Genomic DNA, 17556 nt, shown 5'->3' on the forward strand with positions numbered 1-17556 from the left:
AAAAAAAAAAAAAAAAACAAAACTAACGAATGGATAAATAAAATGTGATATCCATGCAACGGAATATTATTCAGCCAAAAAAAGAAGTAACTACCAATATATGCTGCAATGTGGCTGAACTTTGAGCACATTATTTCGAGTGAAAGAAGACAGACACAAAAGGCCACATATATGATTTCATTTCTATGAAATGTCCAGAATAGGCAAATCCATAGAAACAGAAAAGTAGAATAGTGTTTGCCAGGGGTGGGTTACCCAGGGAGTGAATGCTAACAGGTACAGGGCTTCTTTATGGAGTAATGAAAATGTTCTGAAATTAGATTGCAATGATGTTTTTACAATCTATGAATGTCCCCAAAACTGCTGAGTTATATACTTTAAAAGGACAAATTTTTTGATATGCTAACTACAGCTCAATAAAGTTACTTTTTTTAAAGATAATAAATCCCTTAAGGTATATTTTTGTGTTTCCTTCTTCATGTAACCTTTCCTTATCTTACTGTCTTTCATTTTTTTCCCTCTTGTACTTCATAGCACTTTTGACCAACTTGAACAGAGATTTACTACAATCTACCTTTTATGGGATAATTAAATTGCAGACCCCTTGAGGATACTTTTATTATTCAGCTAGTGCAATTCCTCATACAAAATCGTGCTTGATAAAATATTTGGTAAAGTCTAGATTGGGAGGGACAGCTGTAAAAAAATGATAATAATTTTAATTTAAGATAAAAGCTATAATATCTGCTAAAAGGGTGTGGATGAGGTCAGGGAAGATTTCTAAGTGGAAGTAATGTGTGAACCAAGTCTGTCTGAGGTGGAGCAGGTGCTTCCCACCTGGACTTAGCTGATGGTAAGGAGAGACATTATAATTAGAGGCAGAGCAAGTGAGAAAGCACATGCTGCTCCCATTTCAAACATGTTGTGCTAGAACGTGGTGGTGTTACATTTAGGAGTCTTACCACCAAAGATTAATTAACTATGATGATTATTTAAAAATTATCATCATCCTATTTTTTGTGAGGTTGGTGACTCTTTATTTTATTGTAAGGATGTTGGGTACACTTTAGGGTTAGGTATACAGATGTTCATTGTGCAGGTACCCTTGTTGATGAGGTATGCACCTCCCTACCCTGTGAATTTTCCTCAACTGTCAATCCCACCCCCCTCCCCTGGCAGTTTCCCACTACTGCCAATCCCTTTCTTATAGTATTATGATAATTGCTCAAGGTCCGCTTATGAGAACATATGGGACTCTGTTCTTTATTTCTGTGATAGGTCACTGAGTATGATTGACTCTAAATCCATCCAAGTTGCTGCGAAGTCCATGTTTGTCCTTCTTTATGGCTGCATAATATTCCATTGTGCATATGTACCACATTTTTAAAATCTAGTCCAGCTTCGATGGGCAGCACGGTTGGTTCCATGTTTTTGCTATTGTGGATAGAGCTGCAACAAACATGTGTGTGCAGGTATCTTTTTGTAGAAAGATTTGAGTTCCTTTGGGTATATTCCCAATAGGAGAACTGCTGGGTCATATGGAAGGTCAATTTCTAGTTTTTTCAAAAATTGCCACACTGTCTTCCAAAGAGTTTGCACTAGTTTACATTCCCACCAGCAGTGTAGAAGTGTTCTTTTTTTTCTGGATCCTCACCAGCATCTGTTGTTTGTTTTAATAATGATGGACATTCTTAATGGGGTTAGGTGGTATCTCAATGTGGTTTTGATTTGTATTTCTCTGATGATGAGTGAGGCTGAGCACTTTTTCATGTGTCTTTTGGCTGCCCGTATATCTTCTGAGAAGTGTCTATTCATGTCTTTTGCCTACTTTTTAAAGGAGCTGTTTGTTTTTTTCCTTTCAGCGCATTTGAGTTCCTTGTAGATCCTAGATGTTAGGCCTTTGTCAGATATATAGTTGGCAAATATATTTTCCCAGTCTGTGGGCTGTCTCCCTGCTCTCTTGATGGTTTCTTTTGCTTTGCAGAAGCTTGTCAGTTTGATGAGGTCCCACTTGTCTATCTTATTTCTTATGGTAGGGCACTTAGGGTTTTGATCAGGAATTGGTTGCCAGTTCCAATTTCAATGAGAATGTCTCCTGCATTTTTAAGATTCTTATAGTTTGAGGTTTTATGTTTAGGTCTTTGATCTATTTAGAGTTAATTTTTGTGTATAGTGATGGGTAGGGGTTCTGTTTCAATCTTCTACATGTGGTCAGCTGGTTTTCCCAGCACCATTTACTGAATAGGTTTTCCTCTCCCCAGTGGTTATTGTGGGAGGCTTTGTCAAAGATGACTTGGTTGAGAAATTGAGGCTTTGCTTCCGGAATCTCTGACCTGTTCCATTGGTCTATATGCCTGTTCTTGTACCAATACCAGGCTGTTTTGATTATTGTAGCCTTATAGTAAAGTTTGAAGTCTAGAAGTGTGATACCTCCTGCTTTGTTTCTTTTGCTAAGGATTGTTTTGGCTATTCGTGGTTGTTTATATTTCCATACGAATTTCTGTATTGTCATTTCCAGGCCTGAGAAGAATGATGTTGGTAACTTAATGGGTATTGCATTGAATCTGTAGATTGCCTTTGGTAGGATGGACATCTTAACAATGTTGATTCTTCCTATCTATGAGCATGGAGTATTTTTCCATTTGTTTGTGTCTTCTTAGATTTCTTTGAGCCTGTTTTGTAGTTCTCATGGTAAAGGTCTTTCACTTCTCTGGTTAGAAAGAGAGGTTGGCAACTCTTAAACAGTAATTTAGGAAAATCTCAAACTTTACTCTTTAGTTGAGATTGATATTTTTAAAAACTTACTATATTTGTGTGTCTATTTTAGGATGGCTTTAGATGACAAGCTCTACCAGAGAGACTTGGAAGTTGCACTAGCTTTGTCAGTGAAGGAACTTCCAACAGACACCACTGATGTGCAGAAGTCTCAAAATAAAAGTAACTTTATTTTCTGTGTATTTAACTTTAAAACATTCTTGTTGAATTTGCTTATGTCTTTGAATGGGCCTTCACATAAGAAAGAATAAAATTTGAATACTTTGGATTATAAATAGATCAATTTGCAGAAGGTATAATTGGATTCAATTTTTTCCCCCTTTATTATTATTTTTTTTATTATAAAGATGTGGGGTACAATTCAGGGTTAGGTATTCAAACGTTGATTATGCAGGTACCCTGGTTGATGAGGTATCCCCCTCCCTCCCCTGGCAGTTTCCCTCAGCTGCCAATCCCACTCCCCCTCCCCTGACAGTTTCCCACCACTGCCAATCCTTTTCTTATAGTGGATTCAATTCTCTATTCAGCTGTTTAAATCTCATACAAATGTACATACATCTCTGCTTACCACCCAAAGTGGTAAGGACAAGGACATGGACCATGAGCCTGGATGTTCAAATTGTATATTGATGTACAGTACAAATGGAATTTTTTGATCATATGAATTGATCTGTACAATCCTAACAATCCACTTTCTTTTCTCCACATCTGCATTAGTTGAACATGACCTGATAATAATAATGTTCATTTTTTATAAAGGTTAAAGGTGTTAAGCTTGGTAGGCTTAAGGGAATAACTTCTGGATTTGTCTGTTGATGTTCTGCCTGATATCATGTAGCAGATGGTAATATTGATGTTTTGGAGAGGCAGAAATCATTATTCTTGAGAATGACACTCAAACTGCTGAAAAGCTTTTTGGGATTAATTTGTTTTGGATTAAATTATTTTATATTGGCCAGTAATTTAGCCCATTATCTCATTTTGGGATATAGCTAGGGTTTTTTTGTTTGTTTGTTTTTGAAATCAGTATTTCCTCCTACTTAAAAATAACTGAAACTGTTGATTAAAGTACCACTTCTCATTGAATTATGAACTTTGTAGCATTGGAATTTAATAATACCAATAATCTTGTCTTAAAGGCCTCTTAAAATACTTTGGATCATTTTAAGGTTATTATAATGATTGGAAAAGACTTACGTTATGAAGCATGGATTTGCCTACACAGAAGTGAGAGTTAACACTGATTGACCATTTCCTGTGTGTGGGGCACTGTAATAAGCAGTGTCCACATATGATCAACATTTATTCTATCTCCAGGTTATAGATGTGGAAATTAGATCTTAGAAAAGATAAGCAACTTGCCTGTGGTCATTTAGCCAGTTTACATGGTTGGATTTTAACCTAAGTTTATTTGATTTCAGAGCCTAAATGTCTAACCATATGCTAGCCTCTCCAAGTAAAATCATTTTGCCTGTCTGAGTTTGGGGTTATTTATCTGTATCTAGATGCTGTTACATTTTAGCACTAATCTTTATATTCTAGACATGGTTGACAAAGGTATATCTGAATTTTTTTTCTTATTCCTTATATTTAGGCATTGAAAAACATGACATTAGTAAAACAGAAACAATGGCTAAATCTCCTCATATCTCTAATTGCAGTGTAGCCAGTGATTATTTAGGTAAGTTTTTGTTACTAATAATAATTTTTCCACCAACAATACTGCTTGTCTAAGTTTCGTTTAAATTCCTGAAATTATAGTGGGAACCAAGGTCTTTAAATTTGTCGAGGCTCTCTCCATCTCATGGCCTTTGTTTCTTTGTGTTCTAGCCTTATTCTTTCTTACTGCAGATCCACTTGCTTTCCTAGTAGAGGGTCATGACTACTCATGGCTTCTAGTCTACAAGAGTGGCCCACTAAAGAAAGGGGCTACATCTTCCCAGTTCCAATCTGAAAATTTGGGGGCAAACGTTGTTTGGGTCTTGGACTTATCCAGAGTTTGTTGCCAGGGCACTGATGTGCCATCATTGACCCACATCGGGGTAGTAAGTTGTCTATTGGCAGAAGCAGAGAGGGTTGAATCTGGGCACATAAAAGCAACAGCTGTAATAGAGTCTGCTCTGCAGTTCTTGAAATACCAGCTGTCACAAAAAGATTCCATTGATTTTTATACCTCTCCTGAAGATTTGGATAAGATTACTGAGGAAGATGATGTTCGTGGTGTTCAAGGGAAAAGAAAAGCAGCATCTAAAGCTGCGGTACAGCAGAGGAAGATTCTTCTGGAAGGCAGTGATGGCGATAGTATTAATGACACGGATCCAGAATTTGCAACTGGTAAGTTATATCCGCTTCAAAACTAATCTTGTAGAAATTCAGTAAAAAAATTCTTGGAGGCCATGAATGTGTGCGAAGCACTGTGTTAAACCTTCAGTGTATGCAAACTTTAGGACACCCAGGACTGTTGAATTCAGCAATAGCGTTTGGACAAGAAACTTTGTCTAGGAGGTAACTTTTAAGCCATGCCTTAAAAAATGAGTAACATTTAGACAAACTAAAGAGGTAAAGTTGCATTTCTGAATGGTAGTGAGGCATAAGCAATGGTACAGACAAGTGCACATTCAGGAGTTCAGTGAGGCTTGCTGAGAAGAATGTTACAGATGAAGCTAAAGAGGTAGCTGACACTAATCGTGGAGAGTCTCAGACCCATTTCTCAGAGGTGGAGACTTTTTCCTACAGGTTGCAGAGATTCGCAAAATGCTATGAGACAAAAGTGATGTGAAATATATATTTGATTATGAGAGTTTTCAGATTCATCCAGAAATTGGGCAAATGGAAAACATAGTGACCTTGACAGAGCATCATCTTCTGTTAATTAAAAATTAGAATGAATAAGTCCACAAATGTAGGCCAAATCAGATGCTGTATATTAGACTTTGATATGCTATTGACAAGTCATAACAGATATGTTCATCAGCACTGATTCAACAGATATTTGAATGCCTACTATGTGCACTATATTTCAGACACCAGGCACACAATAGTGAACCAAGCAGCTCATGTAACATAGTCACATGTTCTGGCAATTAGGATGTCTTTGAGGGATCATTAGGGGTTAAGAGGATGGCGGAGCTGGAGGAGGAGGTGTTATTTTAGGTAGAGTGGTCAGGGAAGGATTCTCTGAGGTGACATTTGAGAGTGAAGGCCATGTAGGTATTTGGAGAAAGAGTGTTCCACAGAGGGAATAGCAGGCACAAAGGTCCTGAGATAGGAGTTTGCTCAGTGTGCTGAGAGTGGTGATGCCATTGCGCCTGAAGCTGAGTGAGGGAAGGGGAAACTGGGACGAGATGAGAGAGGAAACCGGCCAGGCAGGGTCTTGTGGGCAACTGGAAGTGTCTAGAGAGGAGAGTACGTGATCTCAATTAAAATGTTAAAGGATTCCTAAAGCTGCTAGGTTGAGAATAGACTGTGAGCTGAGCAAGGGTAGAAGTGGTGACCGAAGATGCCATCAACGGCCCAGGTGAGAGACAGCCATGGCCTGGACCAGAATAGTAGGGGTGAGATGCTGACAGGTCATCAGGTTACACGTTTGGAGAAACAGCCTGTAGAATATTTCCTGGTGGATCAGCTGTAGGGAAAGAAGAAAAAACATAATCGAGGATGGCTAAAGTTTTTGGTTGGAATGACTAAGGTGCCCATGGTTATGTACTTACTGACTTGACTGTTGTTTTGTGTTTTTCTTTCACTGAAATGGAAAAGACTCAGGAGAGGCGCAAGTTTGCTGGATGGGGGGTGGCGACTGGAACCGAGAGTTTGGACATGCTAGAGTCACCTCTGACATCCAAATGAGATGCTCAGTAGGCATCTGAATAAACGAGTTTGGAGTTCAGGAGAGAAGTTCAGACTGGCATATAAGTGTGGAAACATCACCATGTAGATGGTATGAAGGCCAAGACTCTGGATGAGATTGAGATCACTTAGAGAATGACTGTAGAGAGAGAAGAGGTCTACATATGAGCTCTAGGACACTACGTTTAGAGGTCAGAAAAATTAGGTGCATTCAGCAAAGGAGATTGAAAAGGAATGGCTAAAAATACAGAACCGAGAGAGGGTATCAAAAGGCTGAGTGAAGAAACCATTGCAAAGAGGAATCAGTTAAACCTAAATGTCTTGTTAGGTCTAATAGGCAACTGAGAGTTGATCAATGGATTTGGCAATGTCCGTGGTGAGCTTGGTAGAAATGAAAGTCCAACTGAACTGAGTTCAAGAGAATGGGTGAAGTGAGGATAAAACAACATTTTAAGGAGTTTTGCTGTAAGTGTAGCAGAGTTATTGGGAAGAAGATTTTTATGACTGTTATGTCCTCCATGTTTGTCAGTTAATGGAAGTGATCTGGTTAAAATGGAGAAAAATTGATGCCAAAGTTTTAAAAAGAAAAGAAAGAAAACTTAAAATTGAGAATATGCTACCTATTAGCTGAATTTTTTTTGTTAATATTGGGGGGACAACCAATGCTCCAGAGACCATTATTTGCAGACTTTAGTTTAAGGAGAAACACCTGGAAGTGTATGATGGGTTAGAAGAGACAGGACTCAGGAAAATAGTTAGCAACTTTTGTGCTGTAAAAAATGACTCAACATATGAACAGAAGGCATGGGAGCAGGAGTGTAGAGGTGAGACTCAATATGAAAGATATTGCAAAGGAATTTGCATCTGGGAGCTTGGAGAAACTTTCTTCATTGCTTGCCCTCCTTGAAGCTAAATCCTCTCAGGCTTCCAGAAATAACTTTAATTTGCAGGCTACATTTCTAATAACCTTCATGTGACCTGCTGGCCTTTTATGGCTAATTCTATATAGAACAGTGACCATTATGTGAATGTGTGAGTTAATTACTCCTAATTGGTTTTTAAAATTTTATTTCTGTAGAAAAAATCATGGGATAAAGATATCACAATTTGAAGATCATAATGACATTGATTTAGGTAAAGGTTATCAAGGGAAGTTTGGTCAGGATCTTTGCCGTGGTGAATTCAGGCTGGCATCAGCTGAACCAGCTAAGAGTGGGGCAAGCATACCTTACGTGCTTTCAGATATGATGTAATATGAAGTACTGAGCATCACGCATGAAGTATATTCTTGCCAGAAAAGATGAGCCTGAATCTGATTGAGCCTTGAGAGAACAGAATTCCAGCTGACTGAAAATGGAAGTATAATATTTAAATGATACCTTGAAGAAGAGAACAGACAAATCCAGAGTATAGGACATTCTACAAAACAACTGACCTGGCTACTTCAACAAATCAAAGACGGGGGAAAGGGAGAGAATATTGCTCTATATTAAAGGATGTTAATGTAGCCTGGGTAGAAGATGATCCCAAGAAACTAATGTTAATATTGTTAGATATGGTAATAACATTGTTGTGTAGGAAAGTCTCCATGTTTTTTAGAGTTGCATTATGAAGTATGTAGGGGTGTAATAATGGAATACTGAGGATTTATTTTAATATACTACAAGAAGGGAAGGAAAGAGAAGAAAACAGATAGATGGAACAAATGTAGCAAAATATTGGTAATTGTTAAATCTGGGTGGTGGTTTGTTATCTACTGTTGCGTAGGTTTGAAAATTTTCATAATGTGTTTTTTAAAAATAAAATACAGTATTTCAATAGACAGGTATAAATGTGTGGGGATGCTAGTGGTTATCTGAATGGTGAGACTAAAGAGTGGGTTTTCTTCTTAATACTTTTTAAAATATGGTCTACATTTTCTACAGTAAACATATACATTTAATTTTTAATTTTATTTGTACATTTTTGCCTTAAGCATTTTCTATAATAAGCGTGCACATAATATTAAAAATATTAAGCCGGGCTAGGTGGCTCAGCCTGTTATCCCGCGCCTTTGGGAGGCTGAGGTGAGTGGATTGCCTGAGCCCGTGGGTTCGAGACCTGCCTGGGCAACTTGGCAAGACCTCATCTCTACAATAAATCAAAAATTAGACGGGCGTGGTAGCGCGCGCCTGTAGTTCCAGCTACTTGGAAGGCTGAGGCGGAAGGATCGCTGGAGCCCAGCAGGTTGAGGCTGCGGTGGCCGGGAGCGGCCACTGCACTCCAGTCTGGGTGATAGAGTGAGACTACAACTCAAAAAAAAAAAAAAATAATTAAAAACTTTTATAAAATATAGGACTAACCCTTATTTGCACTTAATTTTCAGAGTCCATTATTTACAAGGCATGGCTTTTTGGTTCCCACAAAAATAGAAGGCTCATTGCTTAGCTGTCAAGTTGGGACATGTTTTTTTCCAGAGCACCTGTAACACTTTTCAAATTATATCACTGGCTTATATCATCCCATGAAGTACGAAAGAGAGTTTGTGGAAGATATAGCATCAACAGCTAAGACTGTCGTGGTATGCTTACTGTTCCCAATTATCAATGGGTCTCCATTCTAGAATGTTGGACATTTATGCAATTAAGGGAAGTCATACAGTTGTTACCATAAATGTCACTGTCCTGAAAGACTAGCTTTTTGTCATACCCTACCATTCTTTTTAAAAGTCACTGAAGTAAACTGGTGAAATCTGAGCTAGGGATTGCAGGTGGGAAAGTGTAATGATAATAGTAACAGCTAACTTATGTTTTGCTTGCTTTTTGCCAGATGTTATTCTAAATGCTTTATATATTTTAACTCATTTAATCTGCACATCACTCCGTGATGTAGGTTTATAGTTATCCTCATTTTCTAGGTGAGGAGACTGAGATGCAGTGAAGTTAGTGACCTGTCCGAGGTCATGTGCCATGTGACTGAAGGGCCAGGATTCAAACCCAGGCACCCACAGTCTCAAGCACTGCAGTCTTCTGCTACCAGAACCAGTGTAGCACAAAGGTGCACACGAATCTGGTGCAAAAGCTGTGGACAAAGTTGAAGCCATAGAAATCCCACTTTTCAGATCAAAGATGAAGCATGTCCTCTTCTATTTTAGGTGAAGATTCTGAGGATGATTCTGATTTTGGTGAGGGTGAAGATAACGATGAAGACTTCACTATGAGAAAAAGTAAAGTTAAAGAAATTAAAAATAAAGAAGTGAAGGTAAAATCCCCAGTACAAAAGAAAGAGAAGAAACCTAAATCCAAATGTAGTGCTTTGGGTAAGCTTGGTCCAAAACACTTAATTTAATTAACTATAAAGGAAGTGTGTTTAGCTTGTTTGCTGTGTTTTTCTAGTCTTTGCCTTTGTTCTCACTGACATTTTGCTAATGTTTATTTCTAGTTAAAATACATGAAAGAAAGCAGGGTAGGGCTTGGGAAGGGAGAACATCAGACAAGAGTACTGAGCCCCACAACCTCTGCCAGCACGTTCTCTGCGTGACCTTGCCTTGGTATTCACAGCCACCCTCTGCGGCTGCTGTTGTCACCTGCGTTTTACAGTGAAAACCTGAGGTTCTCAGCGTTAAATAACTTGTTGGAAATCTTACATCTAATAATTGAGGGGCTAGAATTTGAACCCAGGTTTGTCCATTCAGAGTCTAAGCTGTATCCACTGGATTGCATTTTCTCTAGGCAATTAAACAGTGAAGTGTGCATGATTCTAATTTCTTGCTTGTGTGCTCGACTTAACCCGATTTGAGAGCTCTTTTGCTACACGTTTCCCCCCACCCAAACAAATTTCATTAGAAACCATTTTTACAGTAAAACTGAAATTTGTGGCAACTTAAATATGCTATAACTGTTTCTTGTGTAAAAGAAGTGAGGCTATTTTTTGAGTTCGTATTATAGGATAGATTATTGTGAAGTGTAACTCTCATTAATTGACTTTTTTGTTTATTGATACTCATTTTTATGTCTTAGTTTTTAAAATATATATGCTGTTTGACTAAAAGTCTATCATTCAGACTTTCCATTTATTAGTAGGAGTTGCTCTCACCTTAAGAGCATGGTGCTGAGTACTTACTAAGAATTACATACAGATTGAGTCACATTTCTCCCTCTGCTGTATTCTGAATTAATAAGGTTTTAATTAGAGGGGTTTTTTTTAACTGACAAATTCACCTGGTTTCCAGAAATTAGGTTTTAAATGCAAGGGCTTTTAGAGATAAAACTGTATATTAGTTTTCTATGGCTTTTATAACACATTGCCACAAACTTGGTGGTTTAAAATAACATATTTATTATAGTTCTGAGGATCAGGAGTCCAACATGGTTCTCACTGGGCTAAAATCAAGCAGCCGGCAGGGATGTACTCCTCTGTGGAGGTTCTAGGGGAAAATTCACTCTTGGCATTTTCCAGCTCTTAGGGGGCACTGCATTTCTCAGCTTGTGGGCCCTTCCATCTTCAAAGCCAGGGATAGCAGGGACTTTCTCACTAGACTCTGACTCTCCTTCTTCTACCCGCTTACTTATATGTTGGGCTCATCCAGATTATTCAGGATAGTCTTCCCACCTCCAGATTCGTAACTTAATTCCATCTGCAAAGTCCCTTTGCTGTGTAAGGTAACATAGTCACATGTTCTGGCAATTAGGATGTCTTTGAGGGATCATTAGACATCTTTGAGGGGCTATCATTCTGTCTTCCATAAGCTACAGTATGAAAAAGTCATTGACAACATGAATTTATTTTATATTTTTTAGATGGTTGTTTATGCTTTTTTACCAAGATATACTAACAACTAAAAATAAACTTTTAGCTTCCAAGTTGGAATTTATCGTTTAAAATCTTTTTTATATCCCTTTGAGCAAGTTGCTTCATAAGGGAGATTAATATATAAGATTAGAAGTAAAACTTATTAAGTAATAGGATTAGGAATTAGGAAAAATGGATTCTATTTCTAGTCCTAGTAATGTATTTGGTCACCTTTGAAAGTTTGTTTTTTTTGGTTTTTTTTTTTAGTTGGAGTCTCACTCTGTCGTCCAGACTGGAGTGCAGTGGCCGTTCCCGGCCACCACAGCCTCCGCCTGCTGGGCTCTGGCGATCCTTTCGCCTCAGCCTTCCAAGTAGCCGGAATTACAGGCATGCGCTACCACGCCCAGCTGATTTTTTGATTTATTGTAGAGATGAGGTCTCACTGCCCAGGTGGGTCTCGAACCCGCGGGCTCAGGCAATCCACTCACCTCAGCCTCCCAAAGGAGTGGGATTATAGGCTGAGCCACTGAGCCCGGCTTGTTTTGTTTTTTTTTTTAATCTAGCACACATTATAATTTTTTCCTTGATAGAAAAAAATGTTCAGAACTGTGTTGTCCAATATGAGAGCTACTGGTCATATTTGGCTGTATTACATTTAAGTTCATTAAAATTAAGTAAAATTTTAAGATCAGTTTTTTGGTTTGCTAGCCACATTCCAAGTGAACAGTAACTATTTGTGACCTAGAGGCCACCATATCAGACAGCTCAAATAGCCATCATATCAGACAGAACATTTTTTATCATCACAGAGTTCTGCTAATCTGGGAGATGGAGTTAACATTAAGTAGAGCATTTGGCTGGGCTCTGGGACTCAAGTCTGTCATCCCAGCACTTTCAGAGGCCGAGGTAAAGGATTGCCTGAGCCCACAGGTTAGAGACCAGCCTGGGCAATTTGGCAAGACCTCGTCTCTACAATAAATTAAAAAATTAGCTGGGTGTGGTACACGCGCCTGTAGTTCTGGTTACTTGGAAGGCTGAGGTGGAAAGATCACCTGAGCCCAGCTACGGAGTGAGACTCCAACTTAAAAAAAAAAAAAAAAAAAAGAAGAGCATTTAGTGAAAATGTTCTTATTCATATGCATTTAGATACCCTTTAGGTATTTTAAAACAAGCATTATCTGAAAGCGAATTTACATTCCACTTCTCTTCCATTCATTTCTCCCACCAAAAAAAAAAAAGAACCAAAACCTACTCCCATTCTTGTAGGTAAATGGCACCATCAAGCAATGTGCCCATGGCAGGAACTTGCAAGGGATGGGTTATTTCTTCATCTCTATCGCCACCTGCCGCCAGCTAATTACTAAAACATATCTAATGTGCTGTTTTTCTATCTGTTCTCCACCTTAGTAAGCCTCCAAAACCTCTCACATGGTTACCACAATAGCCTTCTGAGTGCTCAACTTCCTCTATGTTACCATCGGAAAGATGTTTTTAAAATGCAAATCACTCCTAAGAAAAATTAGTATGTAACTGTCACCAACCAGACCCTTTTATGTGGCCTACAAAGGTCTTCATAAATGATCTGCACTCTGTCTCTGTCTCTTACCTTTCCTGCCTTTGAGATTTTTCTCCAACCATACTGAACCAGTCAGTACTAGTCCTAGAACTTGGTGCATTCTCCAGCTTTGCTTGCTCTACTCCCTCTGCCTGGAAGACTTCCCTCAACTCAGCTTTCCTCTCTAGGCTTGATTCATCTTGGATCATCCTCATCCACCTTTCTGCAACTTGTAAACACACACACACCTAGATTGCGGTTTTCCTTCCTGCTGGGCATACAACTAGAGTCTGCCATATCCTTTATATGTATCTCTTTACTTTCTTGTCCTTCCCACTAAAGTCCAGTGTCTGGACCATAAAGTCCTTGGGAGCAGGGTCTATGAGTGATATCTTTGTCACCCTAGAGCCTGATACATTGTCTCATTGACCCATACTGATGAGACACTACTGTGTAATAGTTCTTTGCATGGACTTTGGAGGAAAACCAGGTTTCTAACCCTGGCTCAGACACTACTAGCTATCAAGCTATAGGCAGATTATTTAAATTCTGTTTCCTTGTATGTACTGAATTGCCATAAAGGGCTAAAGGTAATGTGTATGATATGCTTATCACATTACCTGACCTGTAAATGTTCATTAAAGATGGCTGTTCTTAGGTTCTTAATAAATGTTTATTGATTAAAGGTCTTTTTAATTTTTCATAAGATTATGCAGCTTTATAATTTGTACACGTACATGCTAGACTTAAACTTTATCTTCCTACATGACCAACTTTTTTATGTTTATTTTTCAAAGAAGTGACTTCAGTACACTCTGCCCCAGCTGCCGTCAAATTGGAATATCACTCCTTGCCCAAAAAGATTTCTCATTCTTCAGAGGCCACTAGAAAACCATTACAAATATGCAGTCCTTCAGCTGAAAGCAAGAGACCGAAGTGGGTTCCACCAGGTATGGTATATTTATGAACAAGGACAGGGGCTTAGAAAATTATCACTGGGGGATTTTTTTTTTTCCTTAGTTATAAATCATAAAATATGATCATTTTCTCATATTATTACATAATCTTCAAAATTAGACTTTCTAGTTGCTGCATTTGTTCATGTTTTATTTAACCATCCCCTTATTATTGAGCATCTAAGTTGTTTATGATTTTTTTCAGTCATATAAATAAGGGTGCAATAAGCACAGACATTCTTATTTTAGAAATCTGTGGGCACATTCCTGATTATTTTCTTAGGAAAAATTTCTAGTAGGAGAATTACAGTGTCAAAAGGTGTAAATATTTGAGATTCCTGATATTTATATTTCTGGCAACAAATTTTTTGCTCAGGGCCTGCTGGCCTCTTCGTCTACTGAAACCTCGGGATCTGTGTGTGGGAATTCCAGCATTTAACATGCCCTAGCAATCTCAACTTCTGACTCTACAAACTTGACTTATTTCCTTTTGCTCCACAGCCAGGTCTTACTGATCCTTCAAGAATTCTTTGACCTTTACCCCTCTTGACATTACAAAAACCCTAATGCTAACCCAAACTGTTGTTGCCTTTCTAATTAATCCTGTCTTCATTTTCTGGCAACCACTTCCATGAACCCTCTAAATCAGTGAAATTGATACACTTTTTATCCCCCAAACACATTGCGTATATTCTTCTGTCAGAGTCTCTCATTCTCCAGTTTCCTCTGTCTGGTATATCTTTCTTCATGTCCCCTCTCCTTTTCTAAGTCTTTCCAAATCTACTCTGGTTTTACTTCTTTTGAGTGACCTTTCTTGCCTGGTCCCTAGTGGTCACTCCCCTAATGATGGCTAGGTATTAATAGGCAGATTTAATTCTGAGCTGTGAGGCTGCATGCTTGCTCAATTTATCTGAACTTTCTATCATCTGAAATATCAGGAGCTAATATATAATCTTTAAAGTTCTTTCTGACTGAAAAATTCTAAGATTTTTGATGAGAATTTAAAAGTTTTTTGGAGAAGGAAAGGAAGGGAGAGTAGTTACTGAAATAATGAAGTCATATCATAAAATTAATATGTTTTTTCAAAGAATGGTGATTCCCCAAAGAAAGAAATTTGAAAGAAATAATACAATGAATATAGAAATTTAAAAGCAGCATCATAAAAAAGATAAAAAGGGAATAGGGAGTGGCATGATAGATATAGAGTTGCTGTCATAAAGCACACTGTTTATAGAGTCGGTGAGTGACCATGTCAGGCATGTGATGCATGTGAGTGAACTGGGCACGTGTAGTAGACTTTGCGAATGGGGTTATGTTAGACTCAGGAGTTTGTGCCCTTTTTGAAGGATACAGCTGCTACTCAGCTCCATCTGATTGTTTCCATGCAGGATTAGGGGCCTGGTATTTTCAGATATGATTATTTATTTATTTATTTATTTATTTTTTGCAAGAGAAGCCAGAAAATCTAGATCTTAATGCAGAATCTCCTCATTTTTAAAAATTGACTTTTTAAAAATACCATGTGGACCAAACATCTGGTGTGAGAGCTAGATTTGACCTTCAGGTACCAGTTTGTTACATGTCTTATACAACTGTGAGAAGACCACTAAGACCTCAAAGGGGAAATGAATTAGGGTCATAAACATATTAATGCCCTCAAGAAATAGAACGAGAAAATATGAGGATTTTATTCTCACTGGTAGCTAAGGAAATGTAAACTAAATACTATTTACTATTGAATATTAATAAAATACTATTAAAATGTATTATTGTTATTATACTATACTATTTTATATCTCAAACTAGAAAACAACAAAGCAATATAATCTAGCACACTCTGGGTTATAGGGTAGTAGGTATAATAATTTAAAATTTATAATCCCTTTATTGTCCAGTGACTACAGTCATGATCACTAATGTGTATAAATATTGAAATGTAATACTAGATGGAAAGAATTGCTATGTTAGGATGATGGTATAATTGAAACTAGGTTTTTTAAAAACTGGAAAATACTCTTTTCAAGGAGTACTTGTAAAAATTCCAGAACTTCAAAAAATGCATTTGACTTTTCTGTTACTTTAGAAATTAGTTTGTGCATTTCTTCATGCCTTTACAAGCAGTGTTACCTGCACCTTACTTTTCTATTTCACCTTTCATGGTGAAATTTTGGTGTCATTACCTTGGCTCCTAGGATATTTGAAAATAGGCAATTCTGTGTTCTTTCTGTTCTATAGTATTTTCCATTCTTTTGAACTAGTTTATTGCTTGATAGACCCTGGAAAGCAGAATAATGCTTAACTACTTTTTTTGCTTTTTCTGTTTAGTTTTTATTTTATTTTTTTAGAGACAGAGTCTCATTTCTGTCACCCTGACTGGAGTGCAGTGGTATGATCATAGGTCATGGCAGCCTCGAACACCTGGGCTCAAGCGATCTTCCTGCCTCAGCCTCCTGGGTAGCTGGGACTACAGGCATGTGCTACCATGCCCGGCTAATTTTTTATTTTTTGTAGAGATGGAGTCTTGCTATATTGCCCAAGCTGTTCTCAAACTCATAGCCTCAAGCAATCCTCCTGCCTTGTGCTAGGATTCCAGTCATGAACCACCGCACCGGGCCACTTCTTCTGTTTTATAAAATAATTTGTTAAGAGATTCTGACTTCAGTTGCATCATGTCATATGTTTTCTTTCAGCGGCATCTGGAAGTAGCAGTAATAGCAGCAGCCCACTGGCAGGAGTGTCCGTTAAGTCTCCAAATCAGAGTCTCCGCCTTGGCTTGTCCAGATTAGCACGAGTTAAACCTTTGCATCCAAATGCCACTGGCAGTTGAACATGCTTGCAAATAGATGTTTGTTTGAGAGAATTGCCATTTTACAAGTGTGTTTATGTTTGAGGAGGTTATTATAATATAATGGAATCCCTTAACATGTCATACAAATGATCCCTATCTGTTTTGTGATTACAGTCTCTGAAAAGCTAGTCAAGTCTTCAGTAAGAAGTTTGTTTCTAAGAATTATCTTCTTATGTCATTTTCTTCAGAAGAGCATATTCTATTTTCCTGTCACTCTGACATGGAGGAAGTCCACATCAGATGTGCTTCTTTTCTAGTAACGTGATATGTTCCTCTCTAGCTTTGTCTAATTTATGGCACCTTAACTGTTAAGAATTTGTGTGGCAAAGGGAAACATTCCCATTTCTTTCAGGAGACAGTTCTGAAATCTTATAAGCTACTTAAGCTACATTGTCAGTTTTATTGCAAAGATACTTTGTAGTTTAGCCAAATCTTTTTATAGTAAGAATTCAGAATTATTTTACACATTAAAATGGTTGCTGTTTTATAGCATATGTCTCCGACTTAGAGATAAATGGTTTTCTATAGCAAATAGAATTAATGGCATTTTATGAATTCTTTATTGTCAGAAACCTTTAATAAAAGTGGAAATGTTTTCAAGTGCTCTTTTTCTTGATATCATTGCATTCACCTTTCCCTGATTATCTCTACATTTCATGATAAAATGAGAGTCCTGCCTTGTGGTTGTAAATATTAACAGGGGAAAGCTGTTTCTTCAAGTAATCACTTTGTTATGCTGGCACTTTAGAAAGTAGTTGTCAAGTACGTAGTCATCCCCGTTGTGATATTGGATAATATAGCTTTTC

The 17556-nt window shown here is 37.8% G+C and overlaps 1 protein-coding gene across 1 annotated transcript in view; it reads left to right on the forward strand.

Moving 5' to 3' along the window:
- Positions 1–17279, forward strand: part of RAD51AP1 (RAD51 associated protein 1) — a 24232-nt gene extending 6953 nt beyond the window's left edge. The window contains exons 4-9 of the mRNA XM_008048697.2: positions 2828–2937; positions 4370–4456; positions 4960–5109; positions 9755–9919; positions 13747–13896; positions 16593–17279. Of these exons, the coding sequence (XP_008046888.1) occupies positions 2828–2937; positions 4370–4456; positions 4960–5109; positions 9755–9919; positions 13747–13896; positions 16593–16729 (799 nt within the window). The 3' untranslated portion in view covers positions 16730–17279. The remainder of the gene's footprint in view (positions 1–2827; positions 2938–4369; positions 4457–4959; positions 5110–9754; positions 9920–13746; positions 13897–16592) is intronic.
- The last annotated feature ends 277 nt before the right edge of the window (positions 17280–17556 follow it).

The sequence above is a fragment of the Carlito syrichta genome, unplaced genomic scaffold (assembly GCF_000164805.1).
Source record: "Carlito syrichta isolate Samal-C Ts95f unplaced genomic scaffold, Tarsius_syrichta-2.0.1 Scaffold126530, whole genome shotgun sequence".
Classification (NCBI taxonomy): Eukaryota; Metazoa; Chordata; class Mammalia; order Primates; family Tarsiidae; genus Carlito; species Carlito syrichta.